The 27,933-nt window shown below is 40.0% G+C and overlaps 4 protein-coding genes across 11 annotated transcripts in view; 1 reads left to right on the top strand and 3 right to left on the bottom strand.

Moving 5' to 3' along the window:
- Positions 1–55: 55 nt before the first annotated feature.
- On the bottom strand, positions 56–6,375 carry LOC116726699 (zinc finger protein 805-like). The gene is made up of 7 exons (XM_032573528.1): positions 6,097–6,375; positions 5,008–5,210; positions 4,790–4,891; positions 4,430–4,525; positions 4,064–4,174; positions 3,861–3,984; positions 56–3,083 (listed from the first exon to the last, which is right to left on the bottom strand). Exons 1-7 carry the CDS (start codon positions 6,125–6,127, stop codon positions 1,135–1,137), a joined length of 2,616 nt encoding a protein of 871 aa, XP_032429419.1. The 5' UTR covers positions 6,128–6,375; the 3' UTR covers positions 56–1,134.
- A 277-nt stretch (positions 6,376–6,652) lies between these two features.
- On the bottom strand, positions 6,653–11,781 carry kdelr2b (KDEL endoplasmic reticulum protein retention receptor 2b). Its single transcript, XM_032574852.1, has 5 exons — positions 11,490–11,781; positions 9,795–9,895; positions 9,470–9,628; positions 9,137–9,389; positions 6,653–7,679 (listed from the first exon to the last, which is right to left on the bottom strand). Exons 1-5 carry the CDS (start codon positions 11,578–11,580, stop codon positions 7,645–7,647), a joined length of 639 nt encoding a protein of 212 aa, XP_032430743.1. The 5' UTR covers positions 11,581–11,781; the 3' UTR covers positions 6,653–7,644.
- Positions 11,782–13,281: 1,500 nt separating this feature from the next.
- Positions 13,282–17,410, bottom strand: mettl9 (methyltransferase 9, His-X-His N1-histidine). 2 transcript variants are annotated; one of them, XM_032574831.1, is made up of 6 exons: positions 17,211–17,410; positions 16,864–17,025; positions 15,441–15,631; positions 15,161–15,370; positions 14,085–14,269; positions 13,282–13,987 (listed from the first exon to the last, which is right to left on the bottom strand). In XM_032574831.1, the coding sequence occupies exons 2-6, from the start codon at positions 16,957–16,959 to the stop codon at positions 13,758–13,760; spliced, it is 912 nt and encodes a 303-aa protein (XP_032430722.1). In that variant the 5' UTR covers positions 16,960–17,025; positions 17,211–17,410; the 3' UTR covers positions 13,282–13,757. The 2 variants fall into 2 exon arrangements, with proteins under 2 accessions (XP_032430722.1, XP_032430721.1); XM_032574830.1 differs by lacking the exon at positions 17,211–17,410 and having other exon boundaries at positions 16,864–17,195.
- Positions 17,411–18,835: 1,425 nt separating this feature from the next.
- The window catches only part of LOC116726618 (CASK interacting protein 2), a 53,824-nt gene continuing 44,726 nt past the window's right edge, over positions 18,836–27,933 (top strand). For 5 of the 7 annotated variants that reach the window (XM_032573407.1, XM_032573406.1, XM_032573404.1 and 2 more), the window contains exons 1-2: positions 18,836–18,910; positions 21,877–22,325. Coding sequence is in view for 6 of the 7 variants with exons in the window: in XM_032573406.1 (XP_032429297.1) it covers positions 22,214–22,325 (112 nt within the window). In the remaining variant the exon portion in view is untranslated. The other 2 variants (XM_032573401.1, XM_032573402.1) reach the window with 2 other exon arrangements.

Genomic DNA, 27,933 nt, shown 5'->3' with positions numbered 1-27,933 from the left:
AAAAATAAGCAATTAAAATCAAATAAAACCAAATAAAAAGATGCAAGATCCAACATGTATGCACTTTTTGATTATATTTCCTCTTAACATTTTCTTGAATTCACACAAGTTTTTTTTCCACACAGCACATTTAACTCAAGACATAGAAATTCTTTTCAGTCTCACAATCATCCAAAACCAGGATAAAGAACAAGGAAACTGAATCTTAAAAGGTTTGAGCCACAATTAAAAAAATGTAGCATTAATACAAAAGTAACCTCATAATCTTTCCATGGAGAATATGCCTTCAAAGCAAATGTGACTTTTTGGCCCAAAATTCCAATTTTACGTTTGAGATTGCATATTATATATTACATTCTTGAATGTTTTATGTAATTACACTGACGAAACAAAAATATATATTTTGTTCTAGCGGTCACAGATGCAATAATGATTAAGATATTTTTCTTTAGAAAAAAGAACACAACTGATTGGGTGCACACAATTTGTCCACTGATATCTAAGGTGTCCCTCAAACCACATCCACATCTCTGCCTATGTCAATCACATGGCCAGAGAACTTTGGTCATTCTAAAAGCAGAAAATGTTTGGTTCAATTTAATGTCAGACAATAAGGTTAAGGGTCTCTTTTTAAATGGCATTTCACCCTTAAGAACCAAGTTCAAACCCCTTTGCTAGAAAATGTTACAAACTTTCAACCAAAGGTGACATTTGTAAGATGTTTGCACCAGTCCTCTTTCATATATGTAGCAGGAAGCAGGAAGTCAAAATTGACATAACACTGAAAATTTCTTGTACAATTATTGTTTTATTTCTCAGCAAAGGCGTGTCAAGAAATTTCAATACCAATCGCAATCTCCTTAGAGTGCAGAATCAGTTCCAGTCCTCATCAACCTGCACAAAAGGAGTTTCACCATCTAACACCAGTTTGTGCAACAAAATGTTGCCAGTCATTGGTCCAGTATTAATTACAGCAGAGCCTCGTATATAGTACTACAAAAGGTTCATCTCCAAAACATTAAGATCCGTCCGACAACGGTACACCTGCTGTTGGGCACACACATTTTTCTCAACATTTGCACTTGCTTTATGACACTTTTGCTGCTTTCATTTAAGCGTTTCTACAATTTTACTCTAATCTGGCACAGATGAGTGTAGAAGCCTTTTATGTCTAAACATGCTGTAGGACTTGAGGAACGCCTTTCCGCAGATGTGGCAAACAAACGGTCTTTCTTTAGTGTGGATCTTTGCGTGCAAGTTGAGATCGCCGAGTCGCACAAAGCCCTTTCCACAGACGTCACATTTGTGAGGTCGCTCAGTGGTGTGGTGTAAAAGGACGTGTCTCTTCAGCTCCGAAGCAGTTCTGTAGGCGCTCTCGCAATCAGGGGTGGTGCATTTAAAGGGGCTCTGTCCCATGTGCATCATTTTGTGCCTTGCCAATGTTGACGGAGCGACCATCTTACTACAGTAGGGGCACTCCCTGCGGAACAGCTGCTGGAGGTGCTTGGTCCTCTGATGTCTTATCAGGGTGGCCTTTTCTTTAAAGATCTTCTCGCACTGGGAACAAGAATAATTCTTCTCATTTCTAGAAGCACTGTGGATGAGTCTAATGTGGCGGTATAGGTTGGACCTGTGGGCAAAAGTCTTTCCACATTCCGAGCACAGGCAGGGTTTCTCCCCTTTGTGGACCTTTTCGTGGGACAAAAGATATGAGAATGACTTGAACTTCAAACTGCACTGACCACACTGAAAGGGTAGATGACCTGTGTGCTGCCATTCGTGTCTGATTAAAGCATTGAGCTTAGGTGAAATCTTTGGGCAGTGATTGCATTTGAAGGGTTTGCTAATTTCGTGGGTGTTTTCGAAATGCCTAACCAAGTGCTTAAAAACGGTGAAGGTCTGGTCACAGCGGGTGCACTGAAACGGTGTGTGTGCGGTTTTGTGTCGGGCCAGCGTTTCCGCGTCTCGCAGCACCGTCCGACACACACCGCAGTACAGCTCATGGTGTGTGAGCAGGTGCTTTTGTAAGGAAATCTTGTACTGAAATGCATCTCCACACTTGTCGCACTTGGAAAGGTTCTGGGTTTCCTCCGGCTTGGTGGGATCTACATTCTTGAGGTGGTACTCGAAGCAGGTCTTTTTCAAGTGTCTCTCAAGCGAAGAGAGGAGTTTATACTTGGTGCCACATTGGGGGCAAGTGTAGTCTTTGTCGGGAAAGTGGCTTTTTATGTGAGCTCGCAGCTTTTTGCTCACCTGCTCTTTGCAAATAAAACACAAAAAATTCCGAGTCTTTTTTGGAGTGCTGGCTTGCGCATTGGACCGTTTTGGTTTTGGGGATGGAGTGAACTTATTTTCAGGAGTGTCCGCATTAGAGCAGCTAGAAAATGAATCACTTTCAGCGGGACTGCTGACAGGTGTTGCAAATGAACCATCGTTGTCTGAGTAGTAAGACCAGGAATCTGCATTACTGACATCGTCTTGGCAAGACTTCTCTGAGTAGTAAGACCAGGAGTCATCCTCACTGCATGTGGCTACAGGAGGCTTATGCGAAGACAATTTGCTGGAGCGAGCAGACTCCTGCTTATTAGTCACTGAAGAGGGAGTCTTGTTGGATTGTCTGGTTTTCCTGGAAGCAGGGTTTTTGGCCGGTGGGGTTTTATCCCGTAGCTCCTTTTTCTCCTTCTCAAGAATCTTCTTCATTAACATTCCCCTGTTAGCCCTGACGGGTCGAGATGGTTTCTCAAGTTTTTTCCCAGGAACTTTACGCTTCTTCACGACGCGAGACGCAGCCTTCCCTTGACCTTCAAGGACGTCACCCGCATTCTTCTCAGTTTGATTTTCATTCTTGGAAAGCTGTGTTCCATTTTCCAAATTAGTCGCGTCAACAGTTAAAGGTCCTGAAGCAGAATGAGGTCTTATCTGGGATGCTTCAAGCGATGGTGAAGAGTCTTCTTCCATAGGTGATGGGCATGATGGGACGCAGCCCAAAATATTGACTTCTGTTTGACTTTCAGATGTCTTGCTTGATTTTAGAGAAGGAAGTTTGAGGGCAGAGATGATGCAGGAACCATCAAGAGAAATATCTGGAAAAGAGAAGAAAAAGATCATTTCTTGTATAAGACTAAAGTGCATAAGATGCATTTTATGAAGGCTAGCAAGAAAGTCAAACTCATATCGTACTAATTCATTAAAACAGTAAATTATTTCGAGCTTTCATTTCCAGAAATTTTGATTATTCCAACTTACAGATAATAAAAACCCGACAGCCAATGTCTTGGCTTGCGGTCGAAATGAGTTGCTCTATTAAAGCTCTTTTAGTAGTATGTCAAGTGTCGCTGGAGTATTCACTTCCTGCTTGGAAATCTCCGGCTTTGTTCAATCAGATCCACAAATTACTAGTTCCAACTATACTCTGTGTTTACAACTTACTAATCTGAGTTCCCATCCAAAATTTAAGGGCTACATTTTTGCAGCTTTAAAAGCAGCCAACTTTTTTCAGTCTCTAAGCAACCAACATAGCCAACCCTGGGTACAACTTGGAGCTGCGCATCCTTCTCCACAGTTAGGAGCCCTATTGCAGTGGTAAGCATGCTGCATATCGCTTCCTATGCGCAAGGGGCCTGCATGTGAAGTGATATTTCTTGACATATAAAGAGCTCGACGCAACAAGACTATCCAGGTTCTAGTCAACTTTTAACATTGCTATCCTAATCTTTAGAAAGTAACTTTTTTTTTGCCACTTGGAAACATTTGGAAAACTATAGTGCTTTCTGTGAATTTTAAATTTGATTGAAAAGCATCATTTTACTTCACCAGGTTTTGCAAGTCAGTCACGCAGTTCTCTGATTATTGTAACTTACCATTGTGGTCCAGTCGACTGAGGTCTTTGTGACGTTGCAGAAGGTTTTTAAGCTCGTCACACTGAGACACAGACTGAACATATTCTGCCAAGCCACATGAAACGTCCCCGAACACGGATGCGACCTGTGTGCAGAAAATGGTAAGGACGTTTTAACGTCTGCTAATTTGAAGAGGAAACAGAAACTGGGATTTATTCATGTACCTGATGGAAAGTTTGAACAGGAAGGATGTTTTCAAATCTAGACAAAAACAACCACATCAAGGCATCGACGGCTTTGTCATATTTTGCACCAAAATCTTCACGGAAACCCCGCTGGGAAGTAGAAAGTATATTTTATTTATAAATAAATAAATAAATACATACAGACAAAAAAAAAAAAAAAATCAAGATTTTTTTCCTTGACTGATAATTAAAAATGGTTCTATAGGCTGCTGGCAGGTGTTATTTTTAAGCAGAATCCTAGATATTGAGAGCCTGATGTGTTATTTAATAAACTATCTCAGCCCTAGAATTAGGCGATAAATGATAATGATTACAGCAAACTAAAAGCGGCTCAACAAGCCTTACCTGAAAGAAGCGTTCTCTCTCATCAGGGCTTCCCAGTAGCTTCTTAATCAGATCCACAAAGTCCAAGTGGGACACTTCTGGATTTGGACCACCGGCCTGTAAGATAAGCCACAGATAAACATTCAAGCAGTGAAAAGGAGCTGTGTAGATTAAGAAATTAAAAACTAAATATTGAGACAGAAAGCCCTTGGAGAATGCAGTTTAATAACTAACTCCCAAGGTGGATCAAGGATGCGTTATTGGTGGGTGGACTTCAACCCCCGTGCCTGATTTGTGACGGGACGTTTCAGTTGGCTGCAAGGTATTAGGAGCATGTAGGTTGCTCAGCAAAAGTAATGATGTCAGACGAGTTTCAGTCACCTCTTCAAGCCATGACCTGATGAGCATTTCCATCCTGTTCAAATGTGGTTCAACAAGTTCGCAGTCAGGAGCAGCTTCCCGTTGGCATAAATCCAAGATCAACTGAAAAACCCCCACAGAACAACACATTTTCTTTGTTGTGATTAGTTGTCATTATGCTTAGCTGTGTTAATTACATCAAAACTACAGGCAGTGTTTGAATCTGGACGACACCTTACCCGTGCTCTCAGACCCAGTGTGAGCTGGGCCCTCTGCCGACTCGTAAGCAGCTCTGGAATCGTGTCGGTAATCATAGAAACAAATTCCTCCAGGATGCCGTAGTCAGCCACAACCTTCTGCTGGACGGTTTGCCAGATCGCTGCAGAGGCCAGCCGCAGTGGCGGCACCAGGAGACGCAGAACGGAGAGAGAAAAAGGCGAACCTGGAGGTAAACAGATGCTACGTTAACATGGAGGATCATTGGTTTTATTTCATGTTTTAAGAACAAGCATGCAATTCCTCTCATTTTTAAGCTCGTACAAGCAAAAAACAATTTATGAATGATACAATAATCCCAAACCACTCTAATGATGCAGTTAGTTGATGGGACTCTGATCTCCATGGCCATTAATGAATCTAATTTCCACCCAAACAGTAACGAACAGGATCCAATGGCTATTAAATATGTCTTCCTAACATCTATTTAAAATTTAAAATAATGTCCTTTGGATAGATGAGAGTAAAGTAGATAAGTGTGGTACATAGTAATGTTTGGGGAAGCCAAACATAAGATATCTGCAGAAAACCCTCATACTCACTGTCAAGCTTATTATTTAGGCTCGTTTTGCAGCTTACAACAATCTAATAATTACGTAATTTCTCATTAAAATCAATACCATTTTCCAGTATGCATTATGCTAACCTTTATTTTTCCATAAATTTGAATGGCTTTATCCAAATAAATTCTACTCGGCTTTGTATTTTTTAACTTCATTAATAAGTCCTTTAAAAATTATGTTCAAGCTATACAGAGAACTGCACAATTTCTGACGTTGGCAACTTTTTCTAATGTCTTTGCACAAAAGAAAAACATATATCACACATTTCAAAGGCTATAAATAAGAATTTTCAGTAACAAAATACAGCGTCCGAAAGGGTTTTAAAAATATAAGAAAAATCATACTAAGGTTTATTTTTGCTCCATATTAATTTTAAAAAGTTATGGATACTCTAAAATGTAGATCTTAGCGCTCACTAACATTAGCGTGCAGCTAAGCTATGTTAGCTAGCTACACTATGTGTTTAGGCAGCCAGTGACAGTAACTCACCTGAAGAACGTTCCTGAGCAATATCTTCCATATCGCAGTTGATCTAACACTTAGTTTAACGAAAACCAGTCATAACTGAATAAAATGGGCTCTCTCGGTTACTTCCTTTTAGCATGTATAAAGGCTTTGTCCGACGTCTTTTCTGTTCCGGTCTTGTGCGAAATTCTGTTCCCCCTGTGTCGGGAGCGCGCACTGCAGCCAGAGAGGCGGTGTTACATCGATTCGTGTTTCCCCATCAGATACAGCTCCCCAAGTCTATGCTTCTCGCCGCTTTACACCGCCAAAATACGCGCGTGCTTGTTCCGCGCCCTTATCGAGAGAACTACGGATACCGTAAAAGCTCAAACAACCTGTTTCGGCGAAAATATCTGCGCTCTCAACACACGTACACAAAATTATATATATATAGAGAGAGACTTTCAACTTGAATCTTAGAATTAAAGAGTGATGGCAAACAGGCCTTCCAACCTCAAAAGCTTGGAGCAAAGACGAATAGTCAAGAATATTAATGAATACACTGTGTCGTGCGGAAAATAAATAGATGACACTTAAACCATTCTCTGGACTCTGTGTTTATTGGAATCAGCGAGAAAAAAAAAATAAATACAACTCCACCTAAAAGATGAAAACTTTCTGTAGTGAGGCTTCGACTACAGCACATAAGCTTCAGTTTATGAATTTTAAATGTTAAAAAGAACCTTTTCTGAAATGAACAAGCTTGGCAATAATGTGTAATTACAAGTGATGTGTACTTGGTGAGCTCAGGAGCTCATGTAAAAAGTCATTTACAGAAATGTGTTTACTGGCTTGTTTTCTTACACCTGTGCTTTCTGCGTTTACTCTTCATAAGCCTTTAAATATGAACAGTTAAAATACACTGACAAAACAAAACCAGCTCTGATGGCATCTGAACAAATAACTTGAGTTGTGTCCAACTTGCTTTTTTTTTTTTTTTTCTTGGACAGAAAACATTACCTGTACTGCATTTTTATGCCAGAACAAACTTTACTAGTGGGAATGTAAAATAGTCAAATACATGTAGGGGGAAACATGAATAATTTGTCCATTTTTAAAATTATTTAACAAATGTCCCTATTTTTTATGAAAGAACATTTGTTTTGATTGCAAATATTACAAACTCAACATTCTCCCAGCAGTGTAATATTATACACTGAAAAATCTCAGGCATCTTCACCTATTACATGCCAATGATCCTCCTTTTTTATGTAGAAAACCTGCAGTGTTTCGCTTCCTTTATACAGAGCAATAAAAAAAAGTTAAGGCAAGATGCATCAAACAGAAATCCGAATGCAGGCGTTCCGGATCCACCGGTTCTGGATCAGTCGGCAGCTCCGGAGTTGCTCTGTCTCAGGCATCTTACGCTGGCTGGAGGGGAAGAGGAGAAGGCCGTGGTGGAGGAGGGAGGGACGTGATACCATTGTAATTATTATTCTTTTCTTTTTTCTCGATATTTTGCAAAAGGTGTCCACTGCTGTTCCTGTTCCCCTCCGATCGCTCCCAATTTGCCAATTCGCTTCTCTTTGGCACTTAGGCTGGCAGACTCAGCTTCTTTCCTTTGAGAACTGAAACCAGGCAGAGCAGAAACAGCAATAAGACGCAGCAAGACGATCTGACATAGGAGCAAATATGAGGACATGCTCATAAAGTGCCTGAAGAATAATGTTAGAACAGTCGAAATTACTTTAGAGCAAGGGTTTAGCATTTTAAATCAAGGAGAAAATATACTGCTCAAAAAAATAAAGGGAACACTTTAAGTGTTAAACACCTGTTTAAGTGTTCCCTTTATTTTTTTGAGCAGTGTATTTCAACATGACAACTTAAGCAAATGGGTACATTGCAAAATGGGTACGATAACACCAATTCATTTAGCCCGTTTTCTTCTGCAGTCTCACTGTTAAAAAGGTGCAGTCCAAATGAACAGAAAACACACAGAAAGTAACTTCCTGTCAAGTAGCTGCTCACACCTGTTGCGCTTCCTCTGACTTCCTTTTTAAAACTCTATACTGAAAAATAAAAATAAAAAGATTTGAGCAACGACATTTTCCATCAATAAGGACCAAAATGGACATGATTAGAATCTAGTAAAGCACAGGCTGAGCAGTTTGTGGATCAAAGAGAGTAGCAGAGTTGTGTAGTGGAGGTAGAGTGGACATTTGGTTTTTTTTTTATTTACTAACATGAAGCTAATATTCACCTCAATTATTGAGAACTCTTATACACATAAAGATGCCATGTAGTATTCGGCATAAAAATGTCAACAGCATATCCTTCAAATCCAAGTCTGAAACATCCCACATCTCCAGCCCAGTTGTCTCCATTGTCCCAACTTTAATACCTTTATCCAGGGCCGGATTTACAAGGATTTGGGTCCCTGGCAGCAGCCAGTTTGGTGCCATACCCACAACAGAAAAAAAAATTCTACTAAAGCAAATTACAATACATTAATAAATAGACCTATACATGAATTGATGCATGGCAGATTGAATGTGTCCCCTGAGCAGTAGCTCAATATTGTTTAAAAAAAATATATATATAACTTTGTATTTTACAATGCTTGGATATTATTTATATTAAGAAAAATCCCAAAGTATTAACATAATCTGATATGGGCCTATAAGTTTTATATGAAGAACAATTCAAAGCAAGCATTTAGTTAAAAATAAAAATAAAATCTTTGGAGTCCCCAAAAGTTGAAGTCCTGTGTTACTGCTCAAGTAAGCCTTTTCTAAAGTCTGGCCCAGCCTCTACCTGCCCTACAGGGATGGACTCTCTATTTCAGTATGTGGTTATCACAAATGTTCCTTTGCAACCTGAAACACTCCCAACAGCGAGTTTGGTTACAAGAGAAGCCCGACCTTTACAAGCAGAGTGAGGTTCTGTGCTTTGTGACCGAGGAGAAACTGGCTACATAAGAAAACACAAGATACATGTTTTACAACATTTATCACCTAAATGCTTTAGAAAAGGTTGCACCTTCTTTGTAAAAATTAAAAGCGTTAAAAAAATGCAAAGCTCTCACCTTTTGTTACATACAAATAGAAGAAATCGCAGTATAGGATTGTCTGCACCACTCCTGCCACAATGGCGATCATATCAAAGAATCCTTCAAAGTAGAACCTCCATATCCAGTTGATGAGGTAGAGGGCCCTGTAGAGTCCTAGAAAGAACAGGTAGTGGGTGGTGATGGTCTCAGCCTCTCCCGTTTTGCTGATCATGAAGAGCTGCGGGAGGATGGCCACCGACTCCAAGTAGATGGAAAATGTCCACAGGATCTGCGGGGATAAACAATTCCAGCATGTTTTTGACTGAACTGGATAAAAGATCTGCTTTAAAATTGGTTTAGATTACTGACCTCCAGAGGGGAGAAGTCATGATTGACCAAGAAAGACAGCCCGCCCACTGGGACCACCAGGAATTCCACTCTGAACGTGTCATGGTTCCCATCGTAGGTCGCCTTGAACTTCATGTAGATCAGGTAGACGGTGGCGTAAGCACATCCGATGTAGATTATCTGCAGGACGACAACAAGCGCGCTAGCTTAACACAAACAGAATCACGCGGGCGGGAGGATGCGGATCATCCTTCAACAAACACAAGCGTGTTAGTTCAAGGGTAAGATCCACCTCAGCACTGTGTGCGCACGCCTTGCGGGAAACACTCATCGCAATGCGATTTACCTTCATTGTGGTGTTGTAGAGGGAGATGAAGGACGTAAGCAGGTCCAGGTAGCGAGTGGTGAAGACCAAGGCAAACAGGACCTGACTCTTTCCAGAAATACCTGCAAGGAGACGGCAGATGGCAGAAACAGGAAGTTAAAGAGTGCATTTTTCTCAAAGGAACAAGTAGGAGGAATGCTGCTGCGGTCTGGCACAGACTGTTTTACTGCCAAATCATCAGTGTCAAGTGTCTTTTATTAGTGTTGTGTGTGACTAACAGTTTTCTTGTCAACATATTACCCCCATAATTGTTATGGAAGGTAATATGGGCAATATGATCATCACTGATTTATACCGTCTTTGGCCAGGTAATCAGGTGAAAAAGTATGTGGGTTGGTCTAGTTGCGCCACATTCTTCATGTTCAGATGACTTCAATTATTAATATCTATCAGAGGGAGGCAATTTTCATTCGAATGAATGAAAATGGAGTGCAAAGCCTCTAAAAACACACATTTAATTTTAATTCAGACACGAGTTATTTTTAATAGAGACCTGCCGGTGCCACGATTTGAGCTCAGCCCTGCTGTTTTAATACTTGACCATCAGGATATACAATTAATACAAGAACATGAGAGCAGTGAAATGGAGACACTTCCAACTCTGGATCCAAGTAAATAAAATAAGTGTACAGTACTTTTAAGCATTTTTGACAAAACTGTTAATGACTTTTGCTTTTGGGAAATTATTGATTGAAAAGTATAACTGTCTAATCAACAGACTAGTGCCAACACTCGTACAGTATCTTTACAATAATATTAACTAATCAGAACTCAACTGTGATGCATTATTAAAACTGGGTATGCACTCCTAGGGGCGGGGGGCGCCAAAACAATGGCGAAACAATTGTTTCTAGCCGGCATTTTCTGTATTTAACAACTGTGTGTCCATGCAAAACCTCCAGATGAGTGCCTGTAATATGCTTGCATACATCTCAGAAAGTTCTTAGATGCGTCCCTGTGCATTAGTTTTGTTTAAATATCCAGCTCGCAGGATGGGGATCCGATACTGAAAAAGGTCTCTGGAGGTTCGATAAGACAGGAAAGCTAACGATGTGAGTCAATCTCCTGCAAGCAGCAGTGATAACTCAAGGAGCTGACTGATGCACAGCTGTAACCTTTGATCCAAATAAAGGAGAAAAAAATAAATAAATTAAAACACAGCAAACTGCCTCCTGCAACTCTCCAGGACACAGCCAAACTGTGGACTCTGTGACTGTTACTTCTGGATGGGCCACTGCCACGTCACAGAACACAGAAACCGAACTGTGGTGGAAGAAGCGGTAAAAACGTGGAAGTAACTCATTGTAGGTGAATAGCAGAAATTTTGAAGGGCCTAACATGTCAAACTAAGAGCAAACTATGCACAGTCAGCTGACAACACTTAGGAATCCGGTCGCCACTAAAGCCACCTGCAGGCGCTCATTACAGCGTCGCATTGTTCTTCGTAGTAGCAGCGTCGGTATGAAACGTCACATTTTCTGACAGAAATGGTAGCTTTACTGCACAGGGTACCACTAGCAAGTTATAGCTAACGTTAGCTTGGAGCTAATAAGTGAGGTTCAACTAAGAAACCGAGATAAATGCTTACATTTTGAACTGACATTTTTAAAACTGAGTTTTGTATGAAAGAAAGAAGGAAGGAAGGGGTGTACTCACCGGCACAGGACCTGCTTTTCCATATTTTTAGCAACAAAATGATGATGGCTGCTAGGTGGGACAAGTCGCCGGTTAGCCTGAAAATGTTCATGTTTGTGGAAGCTCCCTCAGTCAGCAACCTATCTCAAAGCTCTTCGGTGAATTCCGTTCCTCTCCGGTAACACTCCCTTTTCCACCCAGCCCAACTGTAAAGCTGAACACAAACGCGACGCCAGGAAAAAAAAAACTACGGTATTTAGCTCGGGGGTAAGGGGGAAAATGGCGAGTGGCGAGCGACGTGGCTGGGAGACGTGGCCAACATAGCAGCATCCAATGACAAGCGAGAAACGAACGAACATTAGCCAATCAAAAAAGCGCACTGCCTCATTTGCGTAATTTATGTCAAGCGAAGCCTGCCTTCCGTTTCAGAAGAAAAGCTCCGAGTTTTCCTTTATCGGTTCGTACTAGTTGATAAGTTCAAGACGACAGCACATTCCGCTGAGCTGTATGGAGGATATATTTGACGTGTCATTAGGATACATGTTGAAGTTGTTTATCAGGAGACACCAATGAGAGCTGTGGCAAAATCGGCAATCATGAGCAAAAGTTTTGATAGTGACAATTTATGTGACTTAGACTATTTTAGATACGTTTCTCATAATTTCTGGACATATTTACAGTAAATCATACGTTTCGATGTATATTACCGAGTACATTCGTTAGTATGCACCTGATGAGTCTGCACAACAATCCCAAAATCAATGTGATATGTCACGACAAAAACTGGAGCTTCAGACTTTGGTGAAAATAAATAAATAAATAAACTGTGTCATGAAAACTTCTTGGTTTGACAGCAAATCACCCTATTTTTTGGCACAAATACTCACTTGGAAGTTTTATCAGAAACTACAAATTGTTGGATTTTAATATAATTATTGAATATAATGACACTGGATAAAAACAAAACAACAAAAAAACAAAACACAAAAGACAAATCATCTAAAAATGTGTAGTTTTTATTCAGGAACACAACTTTTACTCATAAAAACATCATGGCACATTTTTAAATTGTCATTTGGCACCATCATCTGGAACACAAACCTTATTTTATGTCAAATGGTTGGGGGAAAAAACACAATAAAATAATAATAATAATAAAATTGATTCCACATTGTTAAATTCAAAACCAACCAATGACACCATCATATGTCAGAGCTAGACTTCTTTCGTTTTCTCTAACCTTAGTGTTTTCCCCCCTTTTACAGGCAGTCAATGCAACACAGAGACCATAATGGCTGCTTCGTCTTCCTTTGCGTGCGTAATATGACATTAAATCTTTAGATACCAAATGGCTTCCCATTTAAAATGAACACTGCAGAAATCTAAGCTACCATGCACTCCAGCCATGAGCAAGAAAAAAAAAGATCAAAAGCATCTTGTCCCAGAAAGCAACATCCACAGATACAGACAAAATGAATCAAGATCTAACTGAGTCTGAAAAAATTGTACACAAAGAAATGTTGAAGACTGCAATGATAAAACACTCGCAGCAGTAAAAACAGCAGGAAACTGCAAGTAGCTCTTAGACAACAAAAAAAAAAGAAATCACAGAAAACTGAATTGTTAAAAAAATTATTAAAAAAATGGTGGGCTCTTGTCTTTAATTTTGCCCCAGGCCCTAAAACGATTCAGTCCGCCTCGGTTTTTGTAGGTTCACTACTATGCATGTCAGATAGTGAGCCTATCTGACATGAAAACGAGCGAATTTGAGAGCTTTTACTAGTAAATTTGATAGAAAGCACTAAAGGCAGTGTTATAAGTTCACATTGTTTTGCTGAACCTTTACTCAGTAACCAGGAAATGTCAAGAATATTTTACTTTTTCCATTAGTATTTACAGCTGTTATGTACTAAAAGTAAGCAAAAAATAGATGTTTGCCTTCACTGGTGAAGTTAACACTTAAATCTTAACACAAAACACAAGTACCAGACTTTACAGATCAACACTTACAGCATGGTGATGATATGTTCGAAGAACCAATTTTTTAGTGGCTGTCCCAATAGCCTCTCTCTTTTTTTTTCCCTTTATTGCTTAAATTGTTGAGGTATCTCTGGATCCAAAAGATCTATACCGCAGCACCTGAGCTTCACGTGCGACTCCCCATTTCCACCCAAGTCGGAAACGGATGACTGCAAGGACGACACGTTTTACACTGCACTAACACCCATGGAGAATAAAGAAACCCCTAAAACATTTGGAGCGCATCTCCCCCGACAATCAGTTCCATTCTCACTGAGGAGAATCTCCAGTGTCCTCTGATGCCTTGAGAACAAAAACCGCATCGTCCAGTACGTAGTAGTCGTTATACATGTCGCCTTCGCAGAGGTACGGCAGTCTGGTCACGGCCTCCAACTCAAAACCAGCCCGCTTGAAAACCTCACGGCACAGATTCGTGACTTGCTCCTCCCACGTCTTCCCCGCGATTTTAAGGTGCTCTTTTGGACGCTCCCACTTCCCTCCTAGGAGATGAGGAGGGAGGGGGAAAAAAAAGTACTTTTTATTTTATTTAGATTGGAAATCAAATCAAAAGCATGACTTTGTTGTTTCTCCACTGACCGATTTCAATGTAAGGTTGGAAGGGAAGCACAGCAGCCAAGACGAGTCTTCCCGTCTTGGGGACCAGGGAGCTCTTGATGTCCCGCAGGAGATGCAGAGGATCGTCGCAGCGGTCCAGCAGGTTCAGGCAGCTGATTACATCATACTGGAAACCAGTGTGCTGCCACTCATCTATGCCCAGCAGTCTATGCACAACAAAAGGGCACAAAAATCCTATTGTCACTCTTTGCTAACTGAAAGTAACTATTTAAGTGGGATTGAGTTAATATATAAAACCGCAGAAAGTAATGACATGCTGAAAAAAAACAAAAAAACATCCTCTTTTAAACGTCTGATTTTCAGAACATAATAAATAGGATCTACCCTTTCACAGTTTCCAAAACTAGTTGAATATAATTATCCACAATGCCATTTTTCAATAATATTATCTTATGGAGGGTAACTTGAAGGGAAAGTGCTGTAAATTAAGACTTGTCAAATACAACAAACAAAATGCAGTTAATGCACACAAACAGCAAATTCACAAAAATTGGAGCAACCATTAGTGGTTATCGTTTTCCCCTTCCATGTCGCTGCAGTTTTTGTCGAATCATCCTATAAAGTTATTCAGCTTAAATGCACCTTGGTTACATTCCATACCCAGGTCACATACCATGTATGAGCTGGGATCATAATTTTCCATTTTTTAGGAGTAAAACAGAGAAAAATGGGATTAAGAACAAAATTGGAAACAGTGTAGCAAAATGTTTTGGGGTCATAATACTAGGTGAGTGAAATTACACAGCAAATCTTGGCATTTTTAAGGATATTTATCACTTTAAATCATAAAAATGCTTAACCACAACAACAACAATACAAAAAACAGAAACAGAAGTAGGAGGGGACAAAATGACAATGCTCATATATAAACTGGCTAAAGAGTCAACTGACCCAAGGTGCATGGAAACAGTAGATATTTTTTTTAATTATTGATGCCATAAATATGACTGTGTTTTGATAACTTAAACAGGTTCAAAAACATTTAAAAACTTGAGTCTCTCATCCCAGGAAGTAAACCATCCCCCCCACCCACTCACGTGTAATTCCTCCTCTGGAGATGCCACTTCATTGGTGGAGAGACTTCAGTAGCGTAGACCTGCTTGAAGTGGACTCCCATGACCTCTGTGACTCCTCCGTCCCCGGCTCCAAGATCCAGCAGCCTGTCGGCCTCCCAGTCCGGGCCGATCCGTAGCAACTGCTGGAACTGATCGGCGGAAAAGACGAACATGGAGCCCCGGCCCAGAAAGCTGAGGCGGGCGGCAGATCAGAGAGACGGAAGGCCTCGGTTTGAAACACAAGACACCTGTTGACACTCACCCGTTGATGGAGGTGCGTGACACCATAGGACTGAGGACAGTTGATACCAGAGAGTGATAGAGCTGTGTGAAAAGCCAGCTGGACTTCTCCTGGCTGTGCTTGAGAAACGCCTTGGTGTCAGTGTCCAGGTGGCTCTGGACAAACAGGGGGCGCACAGATTCTCCCATCAGGTCCGGACAGCACCGGTACCACTAAACGAGGGCAGGGCAAGGTGGAAGAAAACAAGGCAACAACAAATGACTTCAACTGATTTGATAGTTTGAGCGAAATAGCTAATGGCGAAAATCGGTTTACACATTACATAGTCAGAATTTTAAAACGGATAGTGTGTGTGTGTGTGTGTAGAGATCCAAAATCTCAGATTTGAGGCTCTGGCTCCATGATCTTATGGAAGGTTTGTAACAAGAAAGTCATAAGACATCATAATTTGCCATAAACGATGTAGGGGGTCAAAGCCAACTTGGAAGAAGGTGCTCTAGTCAAATTGAAAGAAAATTAGACTTTTTAGACTACATGCAAAGTAATATACGAGACAGAAAACTAACAATGCACATTATACTCAACACACCACTGATACTGTGAAACGACCCCCCTCCATCTGAGATCATTACTGCAAAATTAGATCGAATCATTATCTGTAACAGTCTGATTGACTTTGTAGTCTTTAAAAGGCATTTTGACTTTCAGACGTTTCCTTTTCTGCATTTGATTTGCTTATGTTTGGATTTTCTAAAATGGTTTTATTGCTTTACAACATCTACCTCTGCACTGGTAATAACTGCACTCTGTTCGATTTGATATTTTAAAAGTAACAATGGGTTAAACAAGTAAAGAATTTTTCATGCTACACTAGCTTTAATTTGAACACCTGTCTCCTGACAGGTGTTTTTGGGTTTATCACTACAGACACATCAAAACAGTTTCAGAACATCAAATTTACTTTAGTATTTGACAAAGTTAACCTTAGCAAATACATAAAACAGTTTCTAATGCTGATTTTAGCCACATATGGGAAAAAGTCATCAAAACTGTAACTACGGGAAAAAATATGTCCTTTTCTTTTTTACAGTACAATCAAGTCATTCGAATAGAGCTTAAATGACGAAAAGAAGAAGTCAGGGCTTAAGCAACAACAACATATAATGCACTTATCTATGAAAAACTGAGAAACAAAGCCATTGACATCCATCAGTCTGGAAAGCATTATAAAGTTATTTATAAGGATTGAGGATGTCAGCGAACCACCGTCTCTTTCAAGGGAGAAAACATGGAGAAAGGTGGAACCGTCCCAGGGGTGTTACCAACATAAGAGCGCATTACTGACTCATATAGGAGGCGCTTAAAATTGGTGTGACAGGATGGTCAAATATCTTTTTCACTGCAGTGTGAAGCTCCCATCCCAGCCATGTATTCACATCCTTACCTCCGTCTGTTCAGCCGTTCCCGCGTCACCCTCGGTCACCATGCTCATAAAGAGCGAGCGGACCAGCGGACTGCGGATGTGTTTCCCTGTCCACATCCTCTTGATGGAGAGCAGGAAGGCCACGTAGCCCAGCACCCAGGCTACAAAAATCAGTGTTCTCAGCTGCACATGACACATAATGGAAGAAAAAAAAAGAAGTCTGAGCGGTGAAAGCTGACAGAAGCAGCCGAGAAGTCGATACAGCGGCCACAGAGAGAGAGAGAGGTGTGCTTAATAATGAATGGTGACAGAACAGAAGGAGGTGCAAATCGACACGTCTCCGCTTTCAAAGCGACAACCAAACAAACCTGAGGAGGGCGCGGTGGGTATAAGGACACCTGCTACTGTTTAATTCTTCTTACTCTTCAGGGGGGAGAAAACAAACAAACATTGTCTGCTGGGGTAGACCTGACAATGTCCAGTTAGGTTTAAAGCCGTGTGAGTCTCTGCCCTGATACAACAAAAACAAGAAGTTACTTCCGCATAGTGCACTTCCTCATTTGCGCAATGCGGCGCTGCGCAGCTTCTGCGTGGTTGACTTGAAGCGAGCAAGCAGATCTAAAAACTGGCTTTTGAACCCCCCACCTCCAAAAAAAAATACAACCATATATAACATTTTTACAAGCCAGTTTTTAAAAGCAAAAAAGTATAATTTAACATAAGAAACTGAGCAGAAAAGGGACAATCTAATACAAAACAAACAACATACTTTGACAACATAGGACAAACAAGTCAAAATAGTTTTTGACTTGTTTGTCCTTGGACGGCCACGCGGACACCCCGAAATGACCTTTTTTAATATAAAAATAGTTTTCAAGGGTAAAACCCACATACCGTGTTATTTATTTATTTATTTATATCTGGTCATTTTGAACTATTCACTCGTTATATATATATATATATATATATATATATATATATACTATACAAACTTTGTATTTATGCCCTAAGATGGAGTAGCTTTCAACAAATAAGCAAATTCCCCCTGGGGATCAATAAAGTATATTCTATTCTATTCTATTTTCTTCGTGGAAAACAAACAAACATGCTCTCAAATTAGTCGTCGCGTATCAGAATTCATAATGAAAAGAAAACTTTAATGACCTCTGGTGGGAGTAACCCGTATGTCGTCCATATATGCTCACTTACAAAAAACAAACATAAAAACCCCCATTAACCTCGAAATCTTATGGTGGTTTCATTTCAATACGGACAAACAGATCATGAGTTCAAATTTATTAAAATGTATTTCCATGACAGTAGAGGATCAAATACATATTTCCTATTTCAGTCATGCCAAGGATATGACGGAAAAAAAAATCTTTCTGAACTGTTTTCTATTTTCTTCTTCTTCTTCATTATTTATTAATTTATTTGACTTTGTTTCCCGTCAGAGCACCTCAGCAAGGGCCCGACTCTTCCAAATATTGTTTTCTGAAACAGCTGTATTGTGAAGCCAGCAGATGTCGCTGCCACACAACTGCTACACCTACGGTAAAGCAGCGTTGTAAGCTAAAATGCCCAAAATAGTAGCATTTTCCGGCGTCACTCTCATCATACTGATTGTTTAAATATAATAAATAAACTCTTATTTTTCAGCATGCCTCATATTTACACTAGACAAAAACAGTGCTTGTAGTTTGGTCCACTTTGTATTTAAGCGCTATAGTCCGAACGGTACTGTAAAGTTAGGAAAGTTAGAGCCACGACAGGAAACAGATTACAGACATTACATCTTGCCTTTAGAATTAATTTACAAATATATGAAGACCAAAGATTAAAAACACTTACACGATTCACGCATGCATTAGAGACACGTGGTGGAAAACAACGCTGTCGTTAAAAATTATAGCAAGAAAAAGGGGTTTTAAACTTCTTTAGACGCGTCAATCGCGAGCATTATTTTCAAAGCAAAGCGGAAGTAGCTCGTGTCGTTTTGTTCCGCTTGACGCTCCTCAGTCTCGTGCGGCTCAGTGAGTTGCGCTCCTGGGCTGCGTGTCCACATCAGGTGAGAACTCTGCGTTACTTTCTATTATTGTCCTGCTATGAACGACACCGACTTCATTAGAGAACAGCGGCGTTCGGGAGTGGCAGTGGAGTTTGACTTACCCAGTCGGAAATGGAAACATCTTGACAGTAAAGGACAGTAAGTGAGGGGAACCACTGGCTGAGGTGCTGCCGAGAATCCTTCGCAAATGCTCTGGTTTCCTCGTGCGACCTGTGGAACTTATAAGATAACTTTTAACTCAGACATTACGTATTTATGTAGTTATTGTTTTATTGTTTAGAATACACACATACGAACACACACATTTATATATGAATACAAAGAGTCAACACTTGGATTAATCTTTGTTGCGACTCTGAAGTCGTTCTAGAGTAGATTGCGTGTTTTATCACGTATCGGTGCAGTTCCACTGTAGCTCCCCAGGGATAACACGCCAGGTTTGGAGCCCTTGTTTACATTCTGGCCCGTGTTAAGCAGGATCTGTGCAGTTGTTTACGGCCTGGCAAGGTGCCTGACTGCTTTTAGATCATGTGTCAGTGCAGAGACATGCACTGGCATCTGCTGCAGGGCCACAGTGCTGGACCACCATCTGAAGTGATACTAACTGAACCATGCTTGTTGGCCATCACCAGTCGGCTCTGCTCTACTGTATCCTCCTCCTTCTTTTCTTTTTGTTTACCATTCCGCACCTCAGGTTTGTTTTCAATTCCAGCCTGATGTTCTGTCAAAGGCAGAAAAAGACAAATCCCCAGAGACAGTGTTTATGCCCTCACTTCTTTTGGTTTGGTTAGTTTCCTTTTGTCGTGGCTTTGCACAGAAGATTCTTGTTGGTTTTAAGCAGCTGCTGACTCACTATGTCGCTGTTACAGTTTAAGCCTCTTTGTCGGACTTCACAAACTAGCAAAATGCCTCACAACACAAAAGAAGATTCTCTAGCAAAGTTGTTATCAATGGAGCAAGACCTTGTTGCCACAGAGGAAGAGAAACAGATTAGTTCTAGGCTTGTGACAGAGCAAGTTTCCTGCATTTCTAAAAACAATGGCTGTGTCAAGTTAATCTATCATTGTTTTACTCATCTTTTTTTTCTGCTTAAATGGATAATTGGCAGTAAGGGGGAAAAAAAAAATCTTTCATTCGATTCAGCTACTTCTTCCACCAATTATTGACTGAACATTAAAAGTAGCTGTTGCTCTTATTGTGGGAGATTTGTCCTGTTGGAACATGAGAAGGACAGTTAGTGGTATAAAAGTACACTGAGGTGATAAAAGTTCCTGTTTCATAGCAGCTAAAATTATCCGGTGTTCAGCTCATGCCGCTAAATGTCCTTTTTATTAGGTAAGAGAAAAATTGGTGGAGTGGCTGGAAATTTCTCCTGTTGTATGGAGAATAATACTGAACTGTTCTTCCCCCACCTGTTGCTGCACACTGTCTCTCAGATGGTTGAAAAATGGCTCCTATTTTCACCCTACTGTTCAGGAATATTTCCATTAGCCATAGTATATGGGGTGCCTGCTTTAATGCTTCACCCCTGAAAGAATTTGCTTAAAATATTTATTTCTTTGTCACCTAAACAACGTAAGCACAGGAAACTACAGTAACTAAAGTAGTAATTACAGTTCTTTTGATTTTCAAGTAAATAAACCTTATTTATAAAGTGCCACACAAAGTCACAACATACAACAACATAAATCACACTGAAGTTACAGATCAAAATGGTTTTCAGTCCACAGATTTGTTAGCAAAACAAAGCTACAAGGTGCTAACTGTTCTCCATGATCACATTCTGGGATCATAGGCTGCAAGCAGAAGAGTGTTTGCATAAAAGCTGACTCAAATCACCAGGAACTTGGCCACTCAGTGAGAATAAATTACCTCAACTGATTAAAAAAAAAAAAATAAATCCACCGGAAGCCAGTATAGAAAGTATAACGCCTGGAGTGATGCGAGTTTGTTTGTTGGATTTAGTACGAGGTCTTGGTGCTGTGTTCTGAATAGCTTGCAGAAGTGAAATTATTCATCTGTCTAGACTGGAAAAAAGAGAATTGCAGGAGTGTAAATGCGATGACCCAAAGGCATGAATAATGTTCTCTAGAACTGCTCTGGAGACTATGACGTGTATTTTTTAGAAATTATTCTTAAATGGAAAAAAACAAAAGTGAGGAATAGATTTCAAGTGCGAGTCAAAGTCTAGCATGGAGTCAAATGAACCTGAAGCTGTGCAGCTTAGCTAAACTGAAACTAAATGACAACCCAGAAAGCATACAGTGTTTTTAATGTCACTGTATTTTTGTTTTATTTACAGTTTCACTTTTTCACTTTTCAGTTAGCTGTAATGACTTTAAAATGGGTCCTTCTTGAAACTGAGACATCATGTCTCAGTGAGAGCTACCTGTATAAATACAGGTGAAATAAATAAAATAATGTTGTTGAACATCAGATACAGACTTGCTTATTTTTCTGCAAACTCGTACCTGTACCTAACCCTGAAGAAAACATTAAATAGATAGACTAGAATAGATCATTAAAAAGATCCATTAAAACATAAACAGACAATAAATGCATTTATTCAAGGTTTTTTCTAGCTGCAAACCCGAGTTCCTCTGTCCAATCCACAAACTTCTCATAAAGAAAAATTTGCTCCTCAGATTTTACAGCTGAACAATTTTTTTTGTCTGCAGTTGTGCAGCTTGCCCATGTTTAGGTTCTGTGTTAAGCATAAATATATGAATAAAAAGTCACTTATTTATATATTTTCATGTAAATTTTCTTTAGATTTAAAGTGTCCGATTCTCACAGACCAGCTGTTTGTCCCATTGCGATTAGTGGGAAATTGTTTCCAGGCTCCAAAAACTCTGTGGTAATTTTAATTAGTGATACCACCCTTCAACGTATTTGTTTTAGAAGCGTTCACAGGAGTGCATTCCTAGTAACTATGTTATTGATTATGTCTCCATGTTGCATTTCAGCTGGCCATGTGCAATGTAATGCCAGGTGGGGCGACTGCTGCCACCTTCATGCTAACAGAGATGGATTATGAACATCATCTCAGCTCTGCAGAAAACTAAACCATCATCACTGAGCAGAGATAATGGACCCAAACTTCAGATCCAAGAGGAAGGCAACATCCTTGACCAATCAACGTGACCTTAGATGAAACTAAACCGCTACGTTGACCGTATTAATTCAACAGCTACCTGTTAATATGCTGACAGAAGTTTGCTGAACACCTTCGCCTCGGGAATTATTGGAGCGGCAGAGGAACAGTCAGCGTTTGCCTCAGTCCAGTGGACAAGCTGTGCATCTATGGTTTCATCTGCAGCCATGGGGAAGGAACAGGACCTGCTGGTGGCGGTGAAGAACGGGGATCTTCTGCAGGCTCACAAGCTCCTCTCTAAAGTCAAGTGCAACAAAACCAGTGAGTATGAAGCCCGAAGCGACAGATTATGCTCTGGTGTTTACAGTTATTGTTTCCACTTGGAAATGCTACCACTGCTGTGGTTATTTTTTCTTTTGGAATAACCACAGTAGCAGGTTTGGCTGTGGACTGCAAAATGAGAGCTAGATACATGATTTAAATGAATCACACTGTCAAACTCCTTCATCCAAATTCTGCGCCATGTAAATTCCTTTTAAAAAAACATTTAAAAGGAAATGTTTTTTTTCTCCACATTTTCCAACTCAGGCAACAAGCATGTTTTCTTTTACCGTTGCGTCGTTATAAATGACAGAGCACGTCCTCGTCTGCAGCCAGGGGAAGCTAAGGGAGCGGGCACGACTTGGCAGGGAATATTAAAAGTGGTTCTGCTTGGTTTGGGACTTCTCTGTGTATCCATTGCAGATACGATGCTGCAGGCAACAATACAGGGGATGGAGAAAGTTTCCTGGTATTTTATGGAGCTGAATACAAAAGGTGTCCTGGACTATTGCTAGGTCAAAATTATAGGCTTTGGAATGTTGATTATTTTAAGGCAAGAAAAGCTGCATTGGATGTTAGTCTTTTTGTGCCATGTCTCGGGTGTAAGTCTTGAGTTCTAATCCTTGAACCCATCAGTTTTTAATGATCATCAGGGATTCTGAAGGCAAAGGTTTAATTCCCAAGAACTCTGATGCAGTTTTTCCTGAAATGTATTCCTATATTCGGTGGTACCTATACCTCCTTTCAAGTATGACCAATTTTCCAGGCCCACCATAGTAAAACATTCTTATAGTCATGGAGGTTTTGGAGTTCCTTCACAGAAACTTTGGCTCATTTCTTCTCTGATATTGTCCTTACCCTACTTAGGGTGTATATCTTATGAAAAGCACACCGTTCCTTCTTGATCTGGAAGACACTCCTCTCCAGAATTTGGTTTTTTTGGTTTTGAAGTGCTTAAGTGCACAAAATCAAAACAACTTCCTTTTTTTTTTTTTTTACTTTTGTGTTGTTGGAGGTGGCACTATAGTCCACGTTTTTGTTTACATTTTACTTTGTTGTTTGCAATAAATTGATAGTAAATATGATTGAAATTAGGTTTAATTTCATTTTTGGAAGAAAGATAATAATTTAGAAGAATTGATTAATCCAAAAGTCAAAGGACTAACAGAGGTTACCAATGGTGACCCTACTTTATCAGGTACCATATCTTCATTTACATTAGCTGCAAATAATAGCCAATATTGATGCATACCGTTGGTATTTTTAGTTTTTTAAAAAGCAATTAGATGGAGCTGTACGTTTTAAGGTTTTGTTCAAAGTCATCATCAAGATCTCCTTGAGAGACCGTTGCATTTTCCTGTCTGGTATTGTCTCAGTCCTGCTCTCACTTGGACCTACAGCTTTCAGCTGATTCTCGAGAACTGTCACAGGGCATGCTCATTTGTCAACTTGGACGGAGCGACGAATGTCCAACAACAGCAGCAGATCAGATGCTGCAGCTGCCAGTGAGGGATTCGCCAGTGACCCTCGCTCTCTCCTATTTACAGAACCCTGTCGATGAGTAAGGATTGACTGGCTTGTGGTGATGACCTCCTTTGAAAGGCTGCAGAAACACCCATTCCAAAAATAAAGTTATACCATGAGTGCCATGGTTAGCTGCTGCTTAGTAGTTTAAACGTCATCCTAATATTGTTCAGTGAACTTTGTTTTACTCTGGTAACCTAATTTTGCCTGACAAGTCCAACAGAATCCCATAAATGCTATTTTTAAGGGTGACCATGGTAGGAGTTCATCCTGCAACTGGTGGATGTTCGGCTTGAACCGCCGGTCTGTCATAGATGTGTCCTTGAGCAAGAGATTTCAGCCGGCAGCTTCCCTGCTGGAGGTGGTCAGAGGGCCCGGTGGCGCCGGTTCATGGTAGCCTCACTTCTGTCAGACAGCCTCAGGGCAGCTAGCTACAATGTGCTAGTTTACCACCATCAGCGTTTGAAATTGTGCTCAAAAGGGGGAATAACAGAAGCATTTTGGGGTTAATAATCGCTATAGAATTACAGGCCATTTGCCATTTACCATACTGGGACTTGTGATGGGTGTGACAAGATTGTTGCTAACTGAGAATGTTACCTTTATTAGTTATGATGTCGGGTCCCACTTAATTGGTTCATAAATATTGCTTAGATTGACATCAAAACTCCTCATGTGGACACCTGTTGTAAGCTACCCCTCCATTGTTTTCCTGTTGTTTTTTTCCCCACTTTTATTTGCCTCATTACCAAAGTAAAAAAAAAAAAAAGAGGTCAAGTGCAGTAATTAAAACAACAACCTAATAAAAAAATGGCAACTGCTTGCTCATTTGAAAGAGCATTTCGGTGACCTTATTGTAAATTTTATTGTGAGTCTGATGGCAAAAGCGTGTCAATTAGTGCAAATCCTTTGGGGAGGTCAGGTAGTTTTTAGTTTTTATGGAGCTGTTAGGCAGACCCAACATTCCCAAAACCTTAGGCAGGGTGTAGGGTGCATAAGAAGAGAGAAGCATATGCTCATGCTCTAAATGTTTTTGGGTAGAGGGGCTTACTGATGGCTAAGGAATGATGAGCAGGCAGTAGATCAGTAGTTCTTGGTACTGTGTTAGGTGCACCCCTGATGTTACTTGTGATGCTGCTAGTGAAATGTAGACAAAATGGCATTATTATTTGTAAAATAAGTGTGAATAAATAAACTTAAGTAAAACTAATAAGCAGATAAAGCCAGACACATTAATTGTACAAGAAAAACCAATGTGAGTTGGTTTGCTCTGTGACCAGCTACCATTAACAATAAAAGCTGATCACAGTGTGTTTCTTTGCATTTTGCACTTTTAGTCTTTTTTATAAGCAACATGTTCACTAAAATGTGCTATGTAATACTTCATGTTCAAAAGATTGGAGATACAAATATTCAGAAGTGCAAATAAACTTTTTATTGGAGCTATCACAAGTTTCATGTTGGATTGTGGGCTGCCTAACTCCCAGAGAACTTTATGATCATTTTTGCACTTCAAACCAGGAAATTTAACCTTTTAAGTAAAAAAATATTACAAATAATTAAACTGCATCATTCAACTAAATTCACTGGGAATTTATGGGAAGTAGTTTTTATTATTTTCTCCTCTTAGTTTTTATGGCATAACAATGACTGAAAAAGTCCAGGTCTTGCTGCATTGTTGTTTTGGAAAAGATGGTGGTACTTTGAAAACTTGGTGTTTACTTGGATCGTACTTGTTGGAAAGATTTGGGAGCTACTGCACTATGTGATCTTCAGTGAAACAAAGAAATGATAAAATATTAAACCACAGTTTTTCTAGATGTAGCGAATTTAGCCAAACTCTTAAGTCTTTGACAACTAAACAGGCATGAGAATGTAGGATACAAAACGGAGTCATTTTTTGTACGCTACATCCAACAAAGGGCTTTAAATGACAAGCTATATGTGCTCTGAGCTCCTGTTGGTTGCATAGACCTCACTGTAAAGCTGACTGGGAGCTGCCAGAAGGGGATTACCTTCACCACTGAGGGTGACTTGATGCACAGGCAGCTGAGACGGGAGGTTTCTTTTTCAATCAGCCATCTGCTGACATCAGGTTAGGGCTCAGTCAATACAAGTGGACTTACTGCCTCTTTTTGCTTAGCATATGCAAGCACAGTTTGTGTATAGTCACAGTGAAACGTTAGTACATGCTTTTATTGGTTTCGGAGTTTAGTGTGTTTGAATTTTAAAACAAATAGACAGGTTCCAGTTCTTAAAATAGAACGTAACATGCTTTTTTGACATTGTGCATGCAGATACGGCATTCAAATTTGATATAATCCTTCAAGGTTCTTCAAAGAATAAAAAAATATGTGTATAAACACCCACAATGTAAAAATATGACATTGCCAAGAGTTTGGTTTTTAGGTGATTTTTACTTTTTTAGAATGACTTTATTCATCCCAGCAGGGAAATTATTTCGCAGTTACAGCACACGACAGGAGCTGCGTCTGCAGGCAGCCAGCTGAGCCGGCGCCATTTTTGAAGGAGGACATGCAGCAAAGGTCGTCGGGACCAGGAGTCGAACCCGCGACGTCCGCGGGTCTAAGGCCTCCAAATGTGGGGCGTGCTAACCCCCTGCGTCACCACAGCACGCCCCCATTCTTGTTGTTAAAGCAAGAAAATGGTTGCTTTAACAACCATTATTTTTTATCAAACCTTATTCAATTTTAAACAGTGCTCCAACTTGAATTGGATTCTAAGCTGACTGCATATTTTTTATACTGAAGTTTCTAATCCATGAAACATTTGCTCTGTTTATTGAAACAGAAAACAAGGATTTTGATTTGGAAATCTGGAAATTGCTAATACCCCTTCTCGTGATTCTCATGAGCTGGACATATCGTAACACCCCTAGTTTTTAAAGACTTAATCCTGCTGCAACCAAGGTTGCCATTTTATGGCAATTAATCCTGACATCAAATCATTTTTGCTATAGACTGATAGACTCCTGAAGTCTCCTGCAGGAGATGACACCTGTTGTCCAGCGCTTCTCACTCTTCTGCTTAAAGTGAGTAAAACCAAAGAGCCTGCCCTCTGCAGAGAGGGAGTGGAGTTCTGGCTGTTGTGCAACCCTCCATGAATGGGGGCTATTGAAGATGAATGTTTTTTTCTTCTTTTTTTTTCCAAACATTTCCATGATTGCAATGTGTTTTTGTTTGGACAGGCAGATGACCCAGCCCTTTCTTCTGTCATGCCGAATATAAAGCCTTTCGGCATTTCAGCTGTTCAAAGCATCCCATTTGACTACAGTGTTGTGATCTATTGAATGATATGGGCATCCTTTTGATATTAACTGGACACACCAGCTGATGACATTTCGTTATTCATTAAGAAATGTTTGCAGTTTATGTTGGAGTCATTATTTTGTAGTTTTTGTTAGTGGATTTGGATTACTTTTTTCATCTACCGTGAGTCGACCGTCTATCCAAAGATGCGACTGGGGAATGGAGTACTTTACCAAACAAGAATATTTAACATGGAACTGACATGGTTTTTGGGGGGAAAAAAATGGTTAAAATGGTGTTCAGATTATAGAATCACTTTGATTTTACTCTAATAATCTCCAAAAATGTCCAGAAATCCAACATCTGAAAACTTGTTTTAACTTAACCTACTAACCAAGCAGCGCAAGAGTCAGACCAGGAATTTAACAGAGGCTAACTAATCTTGGACCCTTTTTAATAGCAACTTAAAACATTGACATACTCCATCGCACCCTCAGGGGAGTTTTAATTCAGGTTGAGACTGGGTTGCCTACATGGGAGGATATTTAAACCACACCTCCTTCTCTCTCTCTTTCCTAAAGTGTCCTGAGGCAAAAGACTGAAGGACGTCTTGCCTCCAATTGCAAATGATTACAGGTCAGCTCTTCCAGTAATGATCTCTGATTGTGAATCAGAGGCGAGACATTAAAACTGCAGAGGTAAAAGGTCGAGGGGAGTGGTTATGGTTTAACAAAATCTTATAGCTTAACATGTACAAAGGAATACTACTGTTTTCTTAACTTTTGCCTCATTATTTACACAAAGTGTGCTACTTT

The sequence above is a fragment of the Xiphophorus hellerii genome, chromosome 10 (genome assembly GCF_003331165.1).
Source record: "Xiphophorus hellerii strain 12219 chromosome 10, Xiphophorus_hellerii-4.1, whole genome shotgun sequence".
In the NCBI taxonomy this organism is placed as follows: Eukaryota; Metazoa; Chordata; class Actinopteri; order Cyprinodontiformes; family Poeciliidae; genus Xiphophorus; species Xiphophorus hellerii.
This window is presented reverse-complemented; position numbering and strand designations above follow the sequence as displayed.